A 23,728-nucleotide genomic window follows, 5' to 3' on the forward strand; every position below is an offset into this window, starting at 1 on the left:
AATCCCTCTCCTTCTTCCCTGTAGGCTCCCTCCAGTTTTGGGAGGACTCTGTTAGAAGAGCCCTTTGCAAAGCAGCTTTCCAAAAGAGGTAAAAGGTGATTTTATATTAGTTTACCTTTCTTCTTTGGAAATTCCAAGCTTTCATTAGCCACTTCTCATACTTTCTACAGTTTCTGTCATTTTATGGAAGATTCCTCTCCTCACACCTCTATGCCACTCTTTGATGGAAAAATTCCTTCCTCATTCTCTTTTTCCCCTCATTCTCTAATCTCTAGTTCCTGTTCAGGAACCAGATTTTCCACCACTTTGAAACTCCAACATATGTAAAAACTGCCCTTAATAATTAATGCACATCTTCCACATTTCCTTCCAAGTCCTTGAAGGAAGCTTCCAATAAAGAGATCTCAATTCTGACATGATTTCTTTCATTTCTGTTCCAGCAGAAGATATTTTCTTCCCCCTTCTCCCTTTTATTTTGCCTGCAAGTGGAGCACCCTCTCTGCCTGAGATCAGAGAGTTTCCTTCCAGCTATGCTTTGCTGCATTTCTCTCTGGCAGGCCATGAAGGAGGGTTTGATATCTGCATCTTTCCTGTTTTCTCACATCACAAACAGCAGCTGGGCAATGTTGAGAGGTCACCTTTTGCTCACACAACCAGAACACACTTGTGGCTGACTGGAAGCCCAGGAACATAAAGCTTCAGTAGGAGCTGGATTTCAATGCCACAATAACCTACTGCAAAAATGCAGGATGGGGGGAAGAGCAGGGACGAGCAGAAGGAGCAAATAATTGGCTGCTACTGAAAATGAGTGGCTGCCTCTTCCTCTCACTGCCCATTTGCTCCAAAGAGCCCAAGGGATGTGCCCCTGAGCCCAGAGCCAGCCAAGGGGACCCTGCCCGTGGGAGCTCCCAGCAGATGGAAGTGCTGGACATGCACAGGGTTATCCCACAAACCAGGGGAAACCAGGAAACTCCAAGGTGTGCCTGCATTTGTTGGAAAAGAAAGCCAGTCACAGATGCATTGCAGGAACAGGAATTATGGACATAAAATAAGCATGACTGTGTAATTAAATAACCCGTTAAAATGAGTTTTTTTCCCTCTTGCCTTAATTTTCCATCTGATTAAAATTCCCACCAAAGGCCCTCAGACTTAAAGGGCTTTGGTTCTGGCAAGGCACTGCAGTTCTGGCAGGCTGCCAGCCTTTTATTTTTATCCCTCAGCCCTTTGGTCTGTTCTTCATACATTTCTCATCTTACAGTATTTTTTCCTCTAGTCACAGAACATATGTAAACAACCAGGATTATTTTTGGAGTACAGAAGTGCAACACACTCTTTCTGTTTCTATCAAGAGACCAGATTCTTGCAGATTCTTACTTTTTTCCAATTATTAGGTTTGGGCAAACATTTGTCTGTGAAAAGGATACATTTATTGGGTATTTTACTTTAAGCTGCTGAGAAACTGCCATGATCACTAAACACAGCCAACCAAAACTAATAAAACCATTAAAATGTTTTTGAAATTATATTACATTTATACTGTTGACATACTTTGCTGAGTTCTCAAAAACATTTATCTAGTGAGAATATACTCAGTATTTATATTTATACACACAGTGCACTGCAAACCCACCTCCCAAGTCTCCCAGACAAGTTTACCAGGGCAATTGCAAACACAAGACATGAGAAAGTGCTTTCCTGAATCTCAAAAGGATGAACCACACCCTGAATGATTTGTCAACTCCAGGCCTACCTCAGTGCAAGGATCTCCCCTCTGCAGCATTTACATCACCTTCTGTTCCTGTGAAACTCCACAGAATCAAAGCTTTGAAATGCTTATTCACTGATATTTGTAACTGCAATTAGTAACTCACAACATGCTGTCTTTGTCTGAATGTTCATTTTTAATGTTACTGGCACTATTTTTAATGCCCATTTCCAGTGTTGGACTCACTAGAAGTAAATCCAAACATGCCTTTACCCCTGTGCTCATGCTTGATTGATTCAGCTTTCACCTCCATATCCTCTGCTATATGTGTTGAGAAGAAGTCATGCCACTGATAGGGGAGACTGGAAGTCCACTGGAAACTTCCTGAGCTCCAGGATGGTGGTGGCTGTGGTGGCTGCCTGGAAGCTCCTGCCCAGTGAACATCCCAGCCCTGCTGAGCAACAGAAACGTGCCTGGCTGCAAGAGTCAGCTGCCAGCTCACCCTTCCAAGCCTGGGAATGGAAAGCACACCCCAATTCTTGCTCATTTGTGTGCACAGTGGAAAATTTATGCAGGGGGTTAGTTCTGCAAGCTGCAGAAAACCCAGTGGAGACACCTGGGATCTGTTAAAGACCCAAGATCCTTGGCTACTTTGGAGGAGTACCTGAATTCCTACATTCTGAGCCACCCTCTTCATCTTTCCCAACCTGCCACCTGTGCACATGAGCTGTGAAAGGCTCCTCTGACATGTGCTGCTCCTTTATCTTGCTCACAGCATCTTTGGTTGGAGGGACAAGTCTTGGGCAGACCTGGCACCAAATGTTTCCCAGCAGTCCACCCAAACAGGACAATCTGAAGAGCATCTTCTTGTCCCCAGCCAGAAACCCACCAGAACTTTGTGACAAACTGACCTTTTTTTTTTTTTCTCCTGGAAATCTAAAGAAAGTTCCTGATTTGCTACTTAAATACATGATTTGTCAGGAGGAATTTCCCACTAAGAATCTCAGTTCACATTCTGTATATTATACATTGGCCAAGTGTGATTAAAAGCTTTCAGCTGCAGCTTCCATGTACAAAAGATGCTCCATTCACTGAAGTGCTGAGATTCCATTTTTTCCATAAAGCCAAAGCTCCTCACACTTCCAGTGGATCAAACATAAATAACACACTCCCTTGAAGGAGCACCAGTAGCCCCAAAAGTCAGGAAAAGGAATTTGCCTCATCATTTGCTTGCTGCAGCCATTTACTGGGGCATTCCAGGGACTTGTTCATACAAAGGGCAGGATCAGATCTATGAATCTCACAGAGCTCCTTTTGAAATTATCACTCTCTTTGATTTTAATAATTTTATCTCTTGTTTTTAGCATAAAACATTCCAGTCAGGAGTCTGCTTGCTTGTCACCACACTACAAGCTTCTGGCAGCACATACTCAGTTTAATGACAGTCTTGGTTCTATTCCAGCAGATTATTTGGGAAAAAAGAAAGTGTTCTGCTGAAAAAATCAGCTGTGTTTAAAAAGCTACATAGTCCAAGCAGAGAATTGGAGGGTTTGGGCTGTTTTCCCTCTTACAGACCCTTTCCAGGCCAGTATCCACACACACACAGGGTGCTCAGGGAGAGCTCAGCAATGTGTCTGTGCTCAGGTCCATGCCCTGCTGCCCACACTGCAGTGGGTGCCCTCAGACAGTGCATTCCTGCTGCTCTGTGTCCACAGCCAGGCTTGTTCCAGAGCCCAGGGAGCTCAGCTCTGCCTTGATTATGTATTTTACATATGACTACTCAAACAAGGGGATGTACAAACTTTAATACTTGTCAACAATTTATGGTAAAAACAGGAGGTGGTTGATAAACTGCCAATTATCCTTCTCCCATGTGCTACATATTTTTGGAGAGCCCAACAACAGTGCTGGAGAAAGGACATCAAATGATGCTTGGAAATGTGATACACATTTTCATTTCACACTCCATCAGTTTTTACAACTAGAGCTCCGTGAAATGCATGAGAGTACTTGGCTAACAGCCACATCCACTGAGGTGTAAAACAAGGAGCAGATCTCTCTGTAAGAGTTGCATTTTCTTTACAGGACTAAATCAGATGTTGACCTTTCTCCAAAATGCATTGTAAATATTCCATACCTCTTCCCATCAGCTAATTTTGCACCTCTGAATCGTGTTCTGACATGTTCCAACAGACATGCAATCAAGAGTCATTTAAAAAAAGTTATGGAAAGAAAAGTAACTGATTCATCCTCCCACTAAACTGAAATACACTGAGTTATATAATCACTGGTGTTAAATCTTTTCAATTCTAGTAAGTTTTGCCCCACCTTGCACCTTGGAAGAAGAAACAAGTGTGTTGCTGCCTCTGTGGTCAGCAAGGGAAAGGTACAGGCAGCAGCAAACACACAGTTTGAAATCAAACTTCAATCTATCAGAAAAGATTAAAGCTTCATGCATATATAAGGGGGAACTATAAAATAATAACAGATAAATAGCATGGAATTATTTTGCTTGACCAGGTGCTGATTTAGCAATGAGGCAAAGCAGAAAATGTCTTTTACTCACCTCTGTTAAACCAGAGACTTCTCCTTTTGCCAAGGGCCTGGTGATGGATGCAGGGTGAGCTCTGCCATCTGCCACGGGCTGCCCCTTCAGAAAATGCTTCCCAGCTTCATAAATATTCACTTCCACCATCTTGCCCATTAGCAGGGGATCCTTTGGCACAAGGACCTTTCAAATGAAGATACAGACACAGTTACTGAAGAGCACAGGGGATATCAGAGTCTCCAGTTTCCACTCAGAAAACAGATTTTTGATAACCATCACTGAAAATCCCCAAACTTTACAATCTCAGCCATCAGCATAACCACAGTCCCTGACACACTTGACCAGCAGGATCTCCAGCTTGCATTCCTCAGGAGCTTGGCAGTGTTAGCTCAGCAATTTCCAGCTCCAGCAGATTCTGGGAGTCCCGTTTTGTGAGTGATGACAAAGCTGGGCCTGAGTTGCAGCTTTGGAATCCAGACCTGAGCAGTCCCCAGGGGGGTTTGTAGCACACACTTCTCACAGCCTGCTGTAAAGCCTCCTCTTTCATGCCCACCCCATGACACTGTTTTCAAACATGTTTTTATGTCTGTAAGTGCTTCTGGACAGAAATTATGCCCTTGCTTCTCTTCCCAGGAGCCTTTACTTTGCTAGTGCAGATCCTTTGCAGCTGAGACGAGATGCAGGACTGACACTGAGTGCCTGTGAAAATGGATGAGTGAGTTTGTTGGGTCAGCAGCCAGTGCCAGCCTGTCCTGAATTTGCACAATCATTGATATCAGACAGTCCCATTTCACAGAACAGAGCACATAACAGATGGTTCTGGGTCATGCATCTTACAAAAGAAAGAGCCCAACAGACATGAGCAACAACTTTTGCTGGAAGAATAAATGAAATAAAAAAAGCCCTAAAACAGACAAGCAGTTAAGAAAGAAAAGTGAAGTCATTTCCTGATGAAATTACACATTTTACACTGTTTACAGTGAAAAGATGAATCAGGGGACTTATTCAATCACATTTACTTGAAGCTGCTCCACACACAGAATCCCAGGATGGGTGAGGCTGGAAGGGACCACAGTGGGTCACCTGGTCCCACCTCCCTGCTCAGGCAGGGCCATCCCAGAGCACATGGCACGGGATTGCACCCAGCCCTCTCTGGAACCTCTCCAGGCAGGGACTCCACACCCTCTGGGCACCTGTGCCAGTGCTTGGTCACCTTCACAGCAAAGAAGTTGTTCCTCATGTTCAGGTGGATCTTCCTGTGCATCAGTCCCTGCCGTTGCCTCTTGTCCTCCTGCCTGGCACCCTGAGAAGGGCCTGGCTCTGTCCCTCCCTTCAGATCCTTTTACACCCTGATGAGGTGTCATCTCAGTCATCTCTTCTGGAGGCTGAGCAGGTCCAGCTCCCTCAGCCTTTCCTCCTCACAGAGATGCTCCAGCCCCTTCCTCATCTTTGTCTGCTGGACCTGCCCCAGGAGCTCCGTGTCCTGAGCAGCCCAGAACTGGACACAGCCCCCCAGCTGGGGCCTCTCCAGGGTGAGCAGAGCTTTCTGAAGGTGATGATCACATTCCTGCATCTTGATTCTTTGATGCTGAAACCAAAAGGCCTTAAAATGGTTTGATTTTTAGCTGACACCTGCAGAGGATTTCCAGAGGAAATTTCTGTGCCAACCACATTTGGAGAGCATTTGTTGCCAAACGGTGCCCCTCCATTTCCATCTATCACAACTCTGAGTGTCCCACTTGCAGGAAATCCCCACCAGTAGTTTTATTTTTTCCCTAAAGGCTCAAGGTGTTGGTGACTGGGAGTGTTTCCAGATCCTGGGATTCTGCTGAGCTTCCAGAGCACCTTCCAAGAAAAGCAGACATGAGATGGGCAAGCTGAGACTCAGCAAACACCGAGCCAGGATCTAAACTGGGACAGTGTCACAATGCAAGGAGATCCCAGTCCTTCCCATGGAATGCTTCTTGGGCCAATTTAAATCAAAGGAAAATGAGGCAGATAAATATATCCCTGGGCTTGTGACCTCTGTAAATCCTGGTGTCTCCACGTGGAGAAGTAACTACACATAAATGGGACTTCAGAAAAAGAAGGAGGTTGAGTGCAAGTTTCTGGGAAGGGCTGTGAACAACCAAAGCAGCCAGACACACACTCAGACATTCTTTGGATATAATTGTTTGTTAGGGGGAAAGCCCTCAGTGGTATTTCTAAGAAACAAAGTTCTACCAACAGAAACCCTCATCCTGACTGCTGATTTGGGGAGCTCAGACTCCTCTGCTCCCTGTGAGCTGCACCAGCACAGCCTCCAGAAATGCAAGTGCAGCTCTGCCAGAACTCTGTCACTGCAGCTCTGTCCATGTGGCTTGAGCAGCAAATTCTCTTAATACAGATGGGCTTAGTGAGGAGAGAAAGGTTTGATGCCTGTTGGAGTTCACAGAACATCACACCAGGACTGAGCTCCAGCTTCCAGTAATACATAATGTGACATTTGGTGACTCCAGAGTGGTTTGCAAGGTAATAATCACTCAATTTACTGCTGGGAATCTTAAGCCACCAGCACCAAGTGCTGTGTGTGCTCCCCTGGGGGAGCAGCAGGATATTATCCCTGTGGAACACACCACACCTGAGACTTTAGGGAAGGGAGTTACATTTTAATAATGAAAGGTATTTCTTGCATAACTGAAATCAAACCACCCCTCTGTATGTTACCCCGTGTATTTTGTGCATTCTTTGCCACTCCCAATTAGGACCTGTGTTAAATGCTGCACAAACACACCACAAAACATCAACACTTTTTTAATTCTATACATATCTTTTTCACTTTATAATTAAGATTTCATTAAAAAAGCATTGAACACTACAAGACTCCAAGCAACTCCTTTTTAATCTCTATATGGAAGACCAAATTCCTCAAATCTGACTGAAAGCTACAAAAGCAAAGGAACAGTGATAAGTAAGACAGACTAAAATATGCAACAAAAACCAGAGGAGATTTATCAAAAAAAGACAAATAATAATAAAAAACCATTACTGCAATAATTAACAGCTTCTTAACCACGCTGTATATTCAAACAGCCACTGTATATTTCTTTACATAATTTCAGGTAAATTATATTTACAACAGAAAAACAAAATATCTCACAAACAAGTCTTGTTGGCCACAGGTTTCCTGGAAAAAGCTGCTTATTTCTTTCCTTGTTTTCTGTGCCTGACACACTGTGAGATTATCAGAAAGCAAAGATAAAAGCTGTTCTTTGGGTTATTTAACTGTACCTGCTCATAGAAAGGATTGTGAGCCACGTAGTAGTTGGAGTCAAAGGATTCTTCTGTCACCAGAACTCTCTGCCTCTCACCAACCTGGGAACAGGAGAGGAGAGATGAGTCAGAAAACAAAACTAATGAATTCTGCTGTGAGGAGAACTGAACTACAAACAAATGCTGTGAGCAGAACTAATCAAGTTCTCTGAGGAAATTCTGTGTCAGCCAGAAAGTGGGGCAGGGAAAGCCCTACTTGAGACTGACTGAACCTGCCAGGCTTAGGAGGCAGAACTGAGGGCTGGAACTGTGGTGCTGTAATGGCTTAACAGGGAAATCATCTTCAGAAAGAAAAACTGCTTTTCACTTGTTCACATGATAACACATAAAAATGCCAGATGTGCACAGAGCCCATTACATCCTCATCCAACTAATGAAGCAGTTCTGCAATCAATCACCACAAGGTAACGTTCTGTCTTTCCTCTGAAAGCCACACTTGTCCTTTCCAGTGCCAGGGCATCTCTTTACCCTTCTTGGGACCTCCCTACGCTGTGCTCCAAGATCACAGATTCCCACCACACTGCAGAGACTCGAGGAGGACAGTTTTTACCAGCTCACAGCCACAGGGACACGATGGGAAAGGCAGCAAGTGGAGTCCAAAGCCCTGTCTCAGTCACACCTCCCCACTGCCACAGCCACTAACACAGTCCCAGAGAAGCACCAGCTCTACAATTAGTTAAACCAAAGATGCCAAGACAAACCAGGGGCCAAGGAGGCAGGAAACAAACTCTGAGTTTCCCCAGAGTTCAAATCCCTTCCCTGAGCACCTCTTGGTTTTGTCCATTACCAAGTTGTAGAATGAATTAACTGCACAGCTTAATTTCTGCAAGCCTTGAAGACACTGAACTCCCATTTTCAGTCTCAGCCCATCTCTATTTTTTCCATCTGAATGTGCCCTGGATTATTTCCAAACTATTTGACAAATGCATTCTGCAAATTACAACTGTCTAGCAAGTTAAATTTACTCACTGCTTTTATTACTATTTTGAGGCACAAAAAGGTTTCACATTTGACTCCCAAGTTTTAGTATCTCTGAGCCAAGTTACATCCAAGACTTGCACCCATCCCTGGGGCAGCTGATACTTGAAGTTTTCAGGCCTCCATCACCAGGTCCATATGAACAGGCAAGAGCCTGCAGATCTGGGAATAATGTTTGGATTCTTTAAGGCAAGAAAGATTAGGAATTTCTCTGACAGTGGCAGAAAACAGCAGGAGGGGCAAAATCCCCCCCCACTTCCAGACCCAGCAACAGAATCCTAATAGTAGAAAATATATTTATTCATACTTTTAAAAGGTGTTTAATAATTGTTTATAGGACATTTAGAATTTCCATTCCTGTTTCTCTGGGAAGTCTGCAATGACAAATAACAACAGATACAAAATATTAATATTTTAGTAAGAATCCAGTGGAACCAACAGAGAGGTGGAGATTTTTTATTATTTATTCAATTCAAATCCCAAAGGAGTTTAACACAACATGGCAATAAGACACCTGAGATAACTCCAGTAATGGTTTTACAGAGAACATTTCCCCTACAGTGAGAAGTTGGGTGGCTTCTGTAATATCTGAAACCACAGCTGTTAAAATCACAACTCAGTACCTGCTCAGCACTGAAGTGCTGAAGTCTCAGAATTCATGGAATATTTGCAGATCAGAAAAAAATTCTTTGCAGAGAGAGTGCTCAGGCATTGGAATGGGCTGCCCAGAGAGGGGGTGGATTCCCCATCCCTGGAGGTTTTTCAGCTGAGCTTGGCCGTGGCACTGAGTGCCATGATCTGGTAAAGGGACTGGAGCTGGACCAAGGGTTGGACTTGATGATCTCAGAGGTCTTTTCCAACCCAGTTGGTTCTATGATTATGAAAAAGAGGAGGAAAAATAAGCACCATCCACCCCTGGGCAAACAAGCTCCTATTGAGAAGCACCAAGGTCAAACCAAGCCACGTCCTCACATTGTGTTCATTATTTACTGATACCAGAACCCAGCAAAGGTGGCTCAGAGCAATGGTGGGGCTGTAACTCCTCTCCCAGTTGTCCTTTGCTTCCCTGGTCTCTCTCCATGTGCCTTTCCCTCCCCATGGATCCTGCCTTGAGGCACACGAAGCTACATGTGATCCCTTCATACTCCCAGATGAAAGAATGGCAAACTATTGCACACAAAAAGTAAAATCAGAGGGAAGAAGAACAGAACACCTGGGTTAGATCCCTGGAGATAAGCTGTGGGTCCTCAGAGACTCTGCCAGCTTTAATGAGCAGAAGAGCTCAGGGCTCCCTGTGCCAGGCAGAGCTGCTGGGCTCAGAATTCCTTGGGAATGGGGGGAAATCAGCAAGGACAAATTTGTAATGGAGCAGCAGAACTGGGGCATTTAAACTGAGCCCCAGAAGGGCAGAGGAGCCAACAGCCTATGCCAAGACAGACAGACAGACAGACAAGTGGAACGTGGCACGTGTGAGGAGTGCAGGCAAACCCAGCTCTGCTCACTTGCTGAAGGTCCTGCCAAGGCTGAGCTCACAGGAAGACACAACATTCAGTGATCTGCAGACTCCTCTGCCACACCAGCAGAAGAGGAAAATTCCATTTAATGAGTTAGGCTGTGAAGTATTCATGATCTACAAGCCTAATTGGCCACATGCATTTGTAAGACAGAAATGCCTCCCTGTCCTGCATCCAAGTGTAACTAAGATGAAATATAAGTACCCAGAGTGCAGCTTTGGTACTGAAATTTGCTCAAGAAGTGGAATAGGCTGTCACTTCTCAATTATTCCCCTGGGATCTCTAAGTGCCTGAGTTTCACCCCTCTCAGAATTTAAATATGCAGAAACCAGACATGATATCTAATAACAGTCATAATTATAATAACTTTGATGATTTTTTTTCAGGCATGTACCAGCAGAAGTAGCTCAGTATCTTATTTTTATTCCTATTCTTTCATCTGCTTCCACAGCTCTCAGGGAACTGCAATTCTGCCAAAGCATCTGGAGCTGAGGAGACTCAGCCCTGGCACCTCGCTTTGGAAAGGTTTCCTACAGGAGCATTACTGTTTTTTTCTTTATGGATGGCAGTATGAAAATTCTTATGAATGACAGCAAAAAACTTGCCAGGCAACTTCCCCTGCCCATCCCAGGGGGGACTGATCAAATCATTCACCCAAAGAGAATTTTTTTCCCCCAAAACTGAGCCACAAGCACTGCTGGTCCTGACACTTCCTACACTGAAACAGCTCCCAAGAAGTTTGGAAATCTCAGTAATCAAATCACTCAGGAACATTTATTTCATTCTCATTTATCCTACAGGAAATTCTGACATGGTAATTCTTTAACTCAGTTTTTCCTCTACCAGAAACCACAAAAAGCAGTTTTTCCAGCTGGCTGATTTTATAAAATAAATGAGCAGTAAGAAATGTCCAAAATCCTTCTTGGCTGCAGTCAAATTAGGTTTCTTTTCTAAACCAAAACTAACTGAATCAGCTAAAAGGCAAGGCTGATTTTTAAACTCCACAACAGTTTGGGTGCAAAGGACCATCCCTTTTTATCAGCTGTGACAGAATATTGCTGTGTAACATCACCAGTGAGTGGCCTGTTGGGCCAATACAAAAACTTTATACCACTAATTTATTTTTTTTAGTTAATGAAAACTATGATTGCACCAGTTTTATTACTTATTACAGACAGAGCATCCAAGCACATGATCTTTCTTACTTTTTTCTTTCCTTTTTTTTTAATCTGAATTTTATTAGCTTTGTTTTTAAGAGCCTCTGTTTGGCTAAAGAAATAAAAATGACCACTGTATTCTACACTTGTCCCACAGAAGCCAGCCCAGGGCACAGGCAGCACCTCCACTGATTCAGAGCCTCCTCCAGGTGGAATTCAGCTCACACTGGACTGCTCAGCATCTCCCTTGGATTCTGCCCCCAAGCATCACGGAACAGACTCAGCACAAGTCTTGGAAGCCACAGGAAAAGCTGCTTTCCTGTGTTTCTTATTTAAATACATCATAAAGAGGGCAACAAAAAATACACCCTGGCCCAATTTGTGTGCCTTTGCTTCAGAGAGTCTTCTGATGGACAGATATTTCTGTATTATAGAAGATTGGACAGAATATTTCTGTAATATTTCTGACCAAGTGTAGCAAAGCTCAAGCAAGAGTACTTTAGAAAGTTCATTTTACACCAGTTCTGGTGTACTTCTCTCCTGATTTTTAAGTTGTAATTTAATAATTTTAAATGACTTTTAACAATTATACAGATTGTGTTCTTCCCTGTAAACAGGAGAACTGCTGGACCTACTTTCACGTGACTCCTCCTGTAAATAGAACCCAAACAGCTTGAAAACTCTAATTAAACATTCCCTTTTATTTATACACTGTAGGTATTTTCTGCTCCTGACAGAGAAGTCCAAGTGTGCCACAACCTCCCTGTAAAAAAGATGTTCACAGAATCTTACAGTGGTACCAAACCCATCTCCTTCCAAACTCTCCTTGGTGCTGCTTTGTTCAGCTCCTCCAAAACTCAGGGTGTGCACATCCCTCCCTTTCTGCAGGCAGAGAATGGACTTGTCTCACAGCTTTTCTACAGCCTTCTTAGGGTTTTACATGTGGAGACTGAAAGGCAGTGACATTAAAACAGTTCAGCTCCTGAGTGTGACAATTTTCATGCCAGGGTGAAAATACTTTTACCAGCTGCCCCTTCCCCAGGGCTCACGTTCCAGCTGATGGCCAGTCCCAGGGGGGAAGGTGCCTCCTGTCCATTATGTGATGTCCAGGGCACAGCCCTGAACAGAAATGCAGCAACAGAGTGACAGGAACATTTAAGAGTTCTGTAACTTTTACTTCACACAGTAATTCATCAGATTAATCTTTATAAGATGTGCCTGTCCCAGTTTACACCTGAGGAAAGAAGCAGAGAACCTGATACAGAGCTGCAGAGTAAGCAGCAGAACACACCACAAGGATTTCAGGTATTCCAACTTCTTCTTCCCAAACCAGACAACACTCCCTCAGTCCTGCAATGCCACTAATCAGCATCACCAAAATTCTCCCTCTCCTCCCTACATCACAGAGCTGTGGATGCTCTCCATGACATAAACACATGAAATGACAGTGGCTGTTACTGGTCCCCCTCTCCATATCACACTCTTTTGTACTTATGCTCAAATTTCACCATTTTACACTTGCTTTGAGTCAGGGTTTTCCCTGCCTGACACTGCTCAGTTTTTTGCAGCCTCGGGAACAGCACTGGGTGGTTGTCACACACTCAGCTCTTCACCAGTGAACTCTGCAATTCCAAGTGGGAAGCAGCCCATGTTCCTCAAGGTGTCTCATTTCACTGCCATCCAATACAGCTGAGCTGGTGAAACCACAAATATTAAACAGCCCCCTTCAAACAGGGGTGCAGAAATTTCATTTTAAGAGGACTGTGTAAAATGTTTTGACTTATGGAATAATATCTAAGCAAGTGGCCTTTTGTTTTGTTTTGGGCACACCTGAACCAGCCACACAGGACCCCTCAAAATTCAGAATGGGCACAGGCAGCAGATGCCACAGGACAAACCTTTCCAAGCATTCTCCAGGCTGGATTGAGGCTGTGCAAGCAGGAAAGAAGGAGATGGCCACAGGACAAACCCTTCCAAGCATTTTCCAGGCTGGATTGAGGTTGTGCAAGCAGGAAAGAAGGAGATGGCCACAGGACAAACCCTTCCAAGCATTTTCCAGGCTGGATTGAGGCTGTGCAAGCAGGGAAGAAGGAGATGGCCACAGGACAAACCCTTCCAAGCATTTTCCAGGCTGGATTGAGGTTGTGCAAGCAGGGAAGAAGGAGATGGCCACAGGACAAACCTTTCCAAGCATTTTCCAGGCTGGATTGAGGTTGTACAAGCAGGGAAGAAGGAGATGGCCACAGGACAAACCTTTCCAACCATTTCCCAGGCTGGATTGAGGCTGTGCAAGCAGGAAAGAAGGAGATGGCCACAGGACAAACCTTTCCAAGCATTTTCCAGGCTGGATTGAGGTTGTACAAGCAGGGAAGAAGGAGATGGCCACAGGACAAACCTTTCCAAGCATTTTCCAGGCTGGATTGAGGCTGTGCAAGCAGGGAAGAAGGAGATGGCCACAGGACAAACCTTTCCAAGCATTTTCCAGGCTGGATTGAGGCTGTGCAAGCAGGGAAGAAGGAGATGGCCACAGGACAAACCCTTCCAAGCATTTTTCAGGCTGGATTGAGGCTGTGCAAGCAGGGAAGAAGGAGATGGCCACATGACAAACCCTTCCAAGCATTTTCCAGGCTGGATTGAGGCTGTGCAAGCAGGAAAGAAGGAGATGGCCACAGATCAACTCTTCCAAGCATTTTCCAGGCTGGATTGAGGTTGTACAAGCAGGGAAGAAGGATTAGGGATAAACTAAAAGAGAGCCAGCTCTAACAGGGCACAATCAGCACAACAAAAGTGTTCCAGCCCTTCAGCAGCAGGAAATGCAGCTCATAAAAGCAAGAGAACACCTTGCCTTTGGTCCCCTTAGGAATTTGCTGGGATAGCTGTGGGGAGGGAAGAGGTAGGGAGGGAGGGAGGAAGGGGAGCTGAAGCAGAACTGCTCCTGCTGCCCTGGCCCACTGCTCCTGCTCCAGGGGACACAAACCCTTCGTGTTCTGGGCACCTGCATCTCTCTGCTCCATTTGGATTTCTCCTGCTGGGAAAATGCAGCTCCCCCAGCACACACCCCCTGCCAGCAGCTCAGAGGGGAATCATATTCAGGGATGGGAGCAGTGACCTAAAAATGACAACTGCTCCTCAAAATATCTCATTCCCTTTCAATTCCCTCAGTCTGCATTTTCCTTGTCTCTTCTGTTCATTGCCTGGAAAAGGGATAATAAAAGCAGGATGGTGACAACTCTGCCATCCCACCTTTCTGAATTTCCTTGCCTGTGTTGGATACTATGAAAGGAAAATAAGTTTTCTGAGATGGGAGATTTCCATTGTCTCTCTCCTTTGGATCCTTCTGTTCCAAGTGTTGCCAAGGCACTCAGGTTGTTTTCTGTGCTCTCCAAAATGCTGTTTCCACACATGTAAAATCCAGTTCTGAGTGACACAGAGCAGCGACCACAAAGCTGGGGCTGCACAACATGAAACACTCTGAACAGAACTGGTGTTTGAAACTCTCACCCAGCACGAGCACTGGAACTGCCTCAGGGAACTGGCATTATATTATATAGATAAAAATACATATTTTTATATATAGGAACATATATAAAAGAATATACATATATAAAAGAATATACATATATAAAAGAATATACATATATAAAAGAATATACATATATAAAAGAATATACATATATAAAAGAATATATATATTCTTTTTTCAGATGATCCAGCAAACCCCACAAAACTGGCAAGTATCTCCAGAAGTCCAAATTAAAAGATCAGCTCAAAACAGGCACAAGAAATATCTGAGAAGGCAAAATATGTTTAAGGTCTTCCTTTCATACCCATAACATTTCACAAACAAACCAATAGACAGAGTCTGCCCCTAAGGAAACTTGACATTTAAAACACAAATATGGGAAAGCAGCTGATCTCAAATGGAAGATGGTGTTTGGGAGAATCCTTTACAAGTACTTTCAGCATCCACTCAGTCTGGCAGTCAGATGGATTATGATGTCACGAGGAAACAAATATTTGGGGTTTTTACATTTTATTGTGCAGCTTGTGGTGAAATGAGGCAGCCAAGCTTAAAGCTCCAACGATGTTTGTTAGGAAGGGCCACCCTTTCTGCTTCTGCTGTGAAATTATTTCCAATTACTGGAGATTGGGTGTTTTTGTTGGAAGCCATTCCTTAGGATACACTGCATTTTTCCAAGTGATTTAAGCACAATGAAGTGGCAGTTGCTAAGGCAACAATCTGCAATTCCTGGTGCAGTGATCTCTTGTAACAGCTGCATAAGCCCAGACAAGTATCAGCTCCATGAGAATTGATAAATCATCTCCATAAATACCCTCTCCAATAACTCCCCCAGAAATTGCTTCAGGAACTTGCAGTTCCAAATCAGTTGGTGGTGCCTCCCCTGCCACCACACCAGAGTCCCCACAGTCAGACTGGTGCTCCCAGAACATGCCCATAACCTGCTATTTTTTAATCAAACCCACCAAGAACACTGCTCCAAAAAGCTGGGCTTCTCTCCAAAATATCACTACAATTTCTCTGCTCATCCTACAACTGTGGCCAATGTTCTCTGTTCATCTCATCTGAGAACAAAGGGAGAGCAGATGGGATAAAGCAGGAAAAACAAAGGTCCAAGACGACCCTGGTATGCAAAGCCAAACACAACTCTCCCCACAAACCCACTGAAAGCTGCATTAATACATTTAACAACACACAAAATATGTACCAGAACATTGCAAGTTAATTAAGTCAGAATACAAAGTGGTGGCACTAACAGAGAGAGTCAAAAAAGGGTATAAATATGTATCAGCTTTCTTTTCAAAAGAATAATACCCCCCCTTTTGCATGCAGGAATCACAGGCTGCTTAAAAAGCATCTGAACATCATCAGAAGCTGCTGATGTTAATGAGGAGAGGGTAAGGACATTATTTGCTTTTATTTTGAAGGCAGACACCACATGATCAAACCTTACACACTTCAGGGGGTTCCTTCAGTGCCAGGCAAGGTGAGACCTGGAACTGCTGCCACTTCAGGGGCCCAGAGCTGAGGGACAGAGGACATCAAGGGCTCACCAGGCACCAAAGTGAATGGTTCATTAAGGAGTGACAAATGTACTGTGCCCGTGTGGTGTTTGGAATGTCAGAGGCACCACTGAAACCAGGTGGGGATGCATTTTCCTGGTTTTAAACTGGATGCCAGGCATGTGCATCTGGAAAAGGGAAGCAAAACAAACACCTCTTCATTGGCACACTGAATAATAATTCTGACCAGCTCTTGATCATCCACTAAAGGAAGATATCAGAGATCAGTTCAAGAAAATTCTAAGATAAATCACTTCTGTTCTAGAACAAAAAACCTTCACATTACTACCATGGACTAAGATTTTTGGTTTCCTCGCTTCTCCCCAACCTACTCAGTTCTCAAGGCTAAGCATAAAGTCATCACAGAAACCTCAATTATGTGCTGGTGTAAATGCCTCAGCATCACCTTTGGCAGGACACCAGAAGCAAAAATGTCAAATTAAAGCCTTCACTCCCTTGGAAATGCTTTTCAACACCTACACCCCTGGCTGCAACCTCGTCCTCTTTAAAAAAGTCCTTATGTAGCCCATGCAGAAGGAAATGCTGAACAACTGGAAGAACACCAGGGGTTTCTACAGTCTCTCAAACTAAGCAGCAAAGTCCTTCACTGTAGTTGGATTTTAACAAGACAAAAGGAGGAACCAGATGTACAATTTAACTGCAAGTGAAATTAATTACTGAGATGGGTCAACGAGAAACACACTGTAGTTTTAACACAAGTATTAAGGCCAAATTAGAAACCTTTTAATAAAAAAATTACAGCTGATTCCCAAATATTTCTGTGCCTGTCACATCACTAATCAGACTATCACGTTCTCAGCCAGAGGATCTCCAGTTCCACACCAGCTGTGCTGGTTACATTACCAGTAACCCAGCAAACAGTTTGGACATACACATGGAAAATACAATAACCTTTTCCTTCCAGTGGGAAGTCTTTGCCAACAGAACAGCACCAGGAACAAAATGATTGCTCAGCAATTGCACACCAGATCTTTCTAACCCTTGGTATGGCAAGAGGGGTGATTTAAGTGCACATGGAAAAGATCTCAGCAAGGATTATCTTGCTTGGGACACAGACACCTGAATTTATCAACACAGGCAAAGCAGGACAGAAGGCTCAGAACCCCTGGAGGGGCTCCAGGTCTGAGGGCAATTGGTTTTAGGGTTGGATGTGCCATTAGAAATGATAATTAAGTAGTGCTGTGAATTTGTAAGAACCCTGCACTGGCTGTGACCTAAAAGCTTTCACTGAAGAACTGCTCTCTGCTGTATCTATACTGAGATTGTCTCCATTTTAGGCAACGTTAATACCCAGCAATCCTCCCAGCACAGGCTGAAGGCCAGCAGTTATCAGTGACTAACAAACAGCACTGAGTAAAAGAAAATAAGGGCTTCATAAAGAGCAAGGAGGATGAGGGGCCCTGGTAAGTCATGTATTAATTTCTCAGTCATATAACAAGTCCACTGCTAAGGAAGGGCCTGACTCCCAGGGTTCCCTTTTTAGATGGCTTTGCTGGTAATAATTGCTCCCAGCTGATATTCCCTCTGCTCCAGGGGTGAAGGAGAGGTAATGCCTCACTTTGTAGGAAATTATTCATGACCAGCCTCAGTGAAGAGGAGGTTGCTCTCTGAGAGAGGCTGAGATGAGTTATATGAGCCAAACTCAAGAGAGCATGAAATCAATGCAGGACTGGGCGAGAGGATCTGCCACTTCATTTACACAAAGAGAAAAGAGACTGAGGGAGGAAAGAAGGCAGTGACAGAAAATCTGGTTATGAAAGACACAGATCAAGTAGAACTGAGTATCTGGAAGGGCTTTTTGCAAAACACAGATCAAGCAGCATTATCTGCTCCCACTTCAGGCCTCTCCTGTGTCAAGTATAAACCATTGCATGGAGGAGAAGGTGCTTTCAGAACCTTTCACTGAGGAGGGGCAGGCAGAGTTTGCTGCAGAGCTCCCAGAGACAATGAGCTGTAGGTCTGTCACATCCATGATGTCCAGGGTGGCACTGGGGACACCAATTAAGCTCTCAGTGTGCCCATCTGTGAAATGGGGCACAGGGAGAGAGCTCTGCCATTCCACAGCCTCTCTGCTCCTCTCTGGCTCTTCATTCTTCTGCTGGTTTCTACATTAGCAAAACTATCAGGCTGATGTGGCTGATGTGGATGTGGGTTTAGTTTAGCATTAGGCTGTCCCTGTTCTTCCTGCATTTTAACTCTTTTGTTTCTATACAACTTCATAAATCCTTCTGTAATTTCAGCAGCAAGATCAAAAGGTGAAGGCACACATTTTTTGCCTAGAACACAGATCCTTCCAGAAGCTATTGAAGGAATCTCATGGTAGGCATAGATAGAAAATCCAAAGATAATTGAGTGGGGCAATGGTGGAAAACTATTTATTTTCACTCTAAATTTTTTAACAATTTTGCAGCATTTTAGCACTTCATCACTTAATGATTCTTTGAAAAAAAAACTGCACAGGAAAAAATAATTGACAGAATACCATCTAATCCTCTCAGACACCTTGGAATAAACCACACAGTTGTCCTTGGGCCACTTGTTTCATACATTTTCTTTGTTCTCTGGTGTCCACAGAGCAAGAAATGCACAAGTCAGCAGCAACACCTAAATAAACTCCTTTTTAAGTTTGTGGAATGGAAAAGGAAGCTCAGTCTGGGGCTGTGGCACCTTCCTGTTCCTAAAGAGAGACTTGAAACAGAGGCCACAGTTGCCTCCATCTCTAACACACTGCTCAAAAAAGGGGGTAAGGAGGGGGAAAAAAATCAAAGTAGTTCAGAAGCACAAGGATCTAATTATTTATGAATGACTGTCAGGAGGACTTACATTTATAGGATGCTTTTGCCTGTAAGAGGGAATTTACCCTTTAGCCTGTAGAGGTAATAACCCATTCCACTTGTAAAGGGGGAAGAGAAGAGCCAAGGAAATGTTTTAAAACCCAGTTCCTGTGTCAGTACCAAACACTGCAGTGTCTCCTTCAGAGGAAGCCACTGCAAATGAGATTGGCAGAGCCAGTAATAGGGATTTTTATTGTCCCTGCACCTGAGCCCTCTCTTACACTGTGACTTGCATGAAAAATAATGATATGACTGAGTCAGACTCCAGCCCTTCCACGCTTCTGAAATTCTCCAGCAGGCAGCAAAATTTCAACTAGCAGGTTCTTCAATTATAGGAGGACTGGGGGATTAATTTAATGTGTTTAGATACTTGTCTTGCCATTGCAAATGTAATCTTCTTACTCAAGACACACCAGCTGCCTTGGGCATTAGAAAGAGAATTATTATTCTGCTGTGCATGGGATGGTGCACAGGACATGGGCTGAGAATAAAGGGAAGTGATGGCAAAGCAAACAGCAGTTTGTGGTTACACTGAATCCTCAGCAAATGGCAGATGACTCTGAACTGGCAAATCCTTTTATCATTGCAGTTTTTGCAGTAATCTCAACTCTCCCCTTTATCTGCTTGTTTTTTGGCTTGTTTAACACAGAGGCTGCTGATCAGTGAAGCACAAGATTTGGTTGGAAGGTGTCAGCTGATCTCTGCCCCTCAGCCTGGCAGGGCAGATAAGGGCTGGCTGTCACTGGGTGGCCACAGCACTGCTGGAGAAACATCTCCAGGTGCTCCCACTGGCAGCTGGGCTGCAATTCCTGTGTCCAGAACTCTTATCTGCAGCCCCTGAGGGGTGACCAGGGGATGTGTGTGCTTGGTGAGCAGACACTGTCCCAGGAGAGCTCCGTGCCTGGGTGGTCTGATTGAGGCAAACCAAGTCAAGGCATATCACAGAGCTGTCTGGTTGGTTTTTTCCTAGTTTTGTACTTAACAGATAATCCTTTCAGCTTTGTTGAATGTAAGGGACTTTCTGGTTTTAATCCCATTGCATGATACTTTAAAAAAGAACACATCTCTTTGTAGACTTCCATTTAGCTGGTTTAGCTCCCTTGACTCTGGCCCTTCTTCCACAGGTCCCTCTTCACACAAACTGCACTCCTTGGGCAAAGCATTTTCCAAAATGTTGCTGCACCTCATTCAGTTTGACATCTAACAATGCCAATTGTAAATAAAAAAGTGCCAGTCTTGAGTGTGATCTGGAGCCCTGAAGTTCGTGGCCCTGGTCCTGCTCACAGTGACTCTGCTTTGTCTTTCTGGTGGCTCCAGCTGAGCTCTCTCTGCTCAAACATCCCCCTTAAAGTCACTGATTCTCCCTGAACTGAGTGTCACAAGAGGTTCTGGAAGTCCTGAGTTATTGTTCAGGCACTGAAAAACAGAGCCCAGAGCACGACTGAGCTCACTCACATTGGCCACTTCAGCCTGAGCAACATGTCTGTCCCTCAGGATAAGATGGGATAAGATATCCCAAGGAACAACAGTCAGTGTTTGCACAAAACCAGCCTGAATCAACATCAAAGCAGCACCTACTTGTTTTCACTCCTCTCATGGCTTGATGCTGATTTCTATTTCTTGTGCTTGAGGCAGTTAAAAATAAATGCTCAGTTGAAACAAACAATTGGAAAAGAAAAACAGAGAGGCAGATTCTATTTAGCACTTCAACTTATTTCAAGGAGAATCTCAGGGAATGCACAATAAAACCTTGCAATTTAAATTAGTTTTAATTTTAGGACAGACTGATGCAACCATCCTGAGAATTCTTTCCTTTAAAGATCCTATTTCCCTGCTTCCCTCCAACTGCACTGACAGCTGAGAGCCTTCAGAGAAATGTGTCTCTCACCTGGACCACACGAGCTGAGAGAGGCACTGACACAATTTACTGCAGAGGATGGGAACCTAAACATCATATACAGATATACACACACACACAAATATATATAAAAATATATTTATAAATAAATATAGAAGCAGCCCATGTACAGTAGCTCCATCTCATCTTCACATGTATTTCAAAAGATCTCATCAACTTCCTCACGATTTCAGTCTACATTTAGTTCATTACCAAGTCCTGCAATTGCAAAACTAAAATTAATCAGAATCCCATTTACTTTCTGAAGAGCCCTCAAAAGTCTGTGATTTTAAATTAATTTATGCAAAGAGAAAAGCTCTTGTCTTGGTAAGTGGAAATCCAAGCCATATAAATCCAAAGTAAAGCTTTAAACCGTAATGACCCTTTCCCAGCCACTCTTACATGGAATAATTGAGCAGTAACTTCCCTTCCCTCTGAGCACCTGCAGCAGTGCTGGGTGTCTTCTTGCTGACTAAACCCTGGAGCATTTCACTGACCCGTGGGAGCTGATTATGGCAGGTACAGTCAGATGGCACAGGAGATCCTGCTTTTAGTAGCAGAAATCTTTCAAAGGAATTAATAATTTGGTAACTCAAAGATTATGCAAAACTGTGCACTCTGAAGAGACTCCAGCTGCAGTCAGCAAACCTGCTACAGATTTCCAAGGGAATAATATCTGTAGGTGAACTCATTTGGGTTGGAAATTTGACTCTGCAGAGTAATAGAACAAAAATGAGCCACTGGCCAAGGGCTCAGTTTGGAGCTCCTGAATTATCCCTGGATTTTCCCAGAGGGACAGAGTCAGGAATCCCTCCCTGCCTTTGCCACAGTCTGGTATTTATGTCCTCCAGTGGTGAGAAACCTTCCAGGTGAATGAAACTGCAAACAGAGCAGTGTCTCAGAGACCCTCCCCAGTTCAGCACCAGCACAGGGACCCTTCTTGAGGGGTGTGCTCAGAAGAAATGAGAAGGAAGTCACAGTCCCACAAATAATGCAATAAAAATGATATAAATGTCCTTGTCTTGGCCACTGCAGACTCCAAGGATTTCACAGACTTGTGGGGGAAAACACTGAAAAAACTCCTCTACCATAAAGTCACAATGTGTGACAAGAAAGGACTCAGAAGACATTTGTTTGGAAGTTCTGTCTAAAGAACAGCCAAATAAATTAATTTTAAGTATTGTGCCCATTGCTTGCTATTAATAGATGCTGCCCCTGGATGGGATGAAAGCAGATGAATGTTCTCTTGGCATCTCATGCTCAGGTGACATCAAAATCCTCCTCAGCCTTTCCACAACAGCAAAGAAAAACTACAAAATGTCAATGCCCAGCTGCAATCATGCAGTAATTAGCACATTAGAAAAGACTACTTGGTTTTCTACCTAATTATCCACCTGAAAAATCGTCAGGTCCTAAAACACCTTGGAAGAAGGGAGAAAACCTGGTAGTGATTTCCACAAGAAAAGTTGTTCCCATCAAAGAGTTTCCTCTAAACAAAAGTTTTCTCATCAAACAGCTGGAAAAGGTCATTAAAACCCCAGTTCAGCAGTTCCCAGGGTCACTAAAGTGGACCTTCAGATGGAATCTGATCATCTCCAGCAGCTCCTCAGGAGATAACAGAGACCACAGGACCTGCTGGACCCAGAACTTCTGCCTTACAAACATGACCATGTTCAATTAGGGAAAAACCAGCTAATTGTTGTCCTTTGATTAAAGACTGGGATGTGGGAAGGAGGGGGATGGTGGGTCTGTTTGTTGTTGGTTTGCTGTTTGATTTTTTTAAAACAGTTGTTAAAAAGGGTATAAGAGAATAGCCACGAGTACAACAAACACTCCTTGTAAGGCACTTTATACCATAAATTACCATGGAATCAGAGTTGGCACATGTATTTCTGGGAGAAAAATATTGTCACATCCTGGTAATGGAATGGGAATTGTTTGTAAGAGGAGCTGCAGCATCTCAGATTTGCTGGAAGCATCAGATGGAAAATAGCTGAAATTCAGGTGCCAGTTACACATCCATCTTTATTTAATACCCTCATACACAACCTGGGGCAGGGAGTAAGGAACAGAGCCTTGAAATTCATAGAGGAGATGAAAATGGAGGGGACATGCAGACACTGGTGAGAGAAAACAAACTGAATTATGGACAGAAAACCATTGGGAAATATGTAACCTGAAACACAGATGCTCTCTGGGAAACCTGGAAATGCTGGAAAAGGTGGTTGAGGGGACAGAACACTGGACATGAATTTGTAACGTGGCACAGCAGTGGAAAATAACCCAGGCCTACATTATTTCAGAATAAATATGCATAGTATTTATATCACAGTGTGGCACTGAGGCCAAACATTCCTTCAGGGCCCTGAAAAAAGGTGTATTTTGTTCTCTTAACACCAAAACTACCAACACTGCCTCATTTCCCCCCTTCTTTTTTGAAAGTTTTACTAAATTAAACCCTGCACTAAACTAGAAATCACTGCAATTTTCTAAGGATTTGGCCAGTAGTGAAAAGAGCAAAAGCAGAGAGAAATGGGCAGTGAGATGTGAGCAATGCTGTGCTCTGTGGGCACCAGACTGGGCTGAGGTCCCTCTGGAATCTCCCTGATGGACAAGCCAAGCTCGTGCTCCAGGAGAGGCAGAGCAAAGGCAGCTGTGGTGGAACAGGGGCAGCCACTGC

At 43.8% G+C, this 23,728-nt stretch overlaps 1 protein-coding gene across 2 annotated transcripts in view; it reads right to left on the minus strand.

Moving 5' to 3' along the window:
* CDKAL1 (CDKAL1 threonylcarbamoyladenosine tRNA methylthiotransferase) overlaps positions 1-23,728 on the minus strand; it is a 278,423-nt gene that overhangs the window by 14,278 nt on the left and 240,417 nt on the right. For both annotated transcript variants that reach the window (XM_071553173.1, XM_071553174.1), the window contains exons 14-15: positions 7,524-7,607; positions 4,272-4,436 (exon numbers count right to left, since the gene is read on the minus strand). In XM_071553173.1, the coding sequence (XP_071409274.1) occupies positions 4,272-4,436; positions 7,524-7,607 (249 nt within the window). The remainder of the gene's footprint in view (positions 1-4,271; positions 4,437-7,523; positions 7,608-23,728) is intronic.

Source organism: Pithys albifrons, chromosome 4 (assembly GCF_047495875.1).
Source record: "Pithys albifrons albifrons isolate INPA30051 chromosome 4, PitAlb_v1, whole genome shotgun sequence".
NCBI lineage: Eukaryota > Metazoa > Chordata > Aves > Passeriformes > Thamnophilidae > Pithys > Pithys albifrons.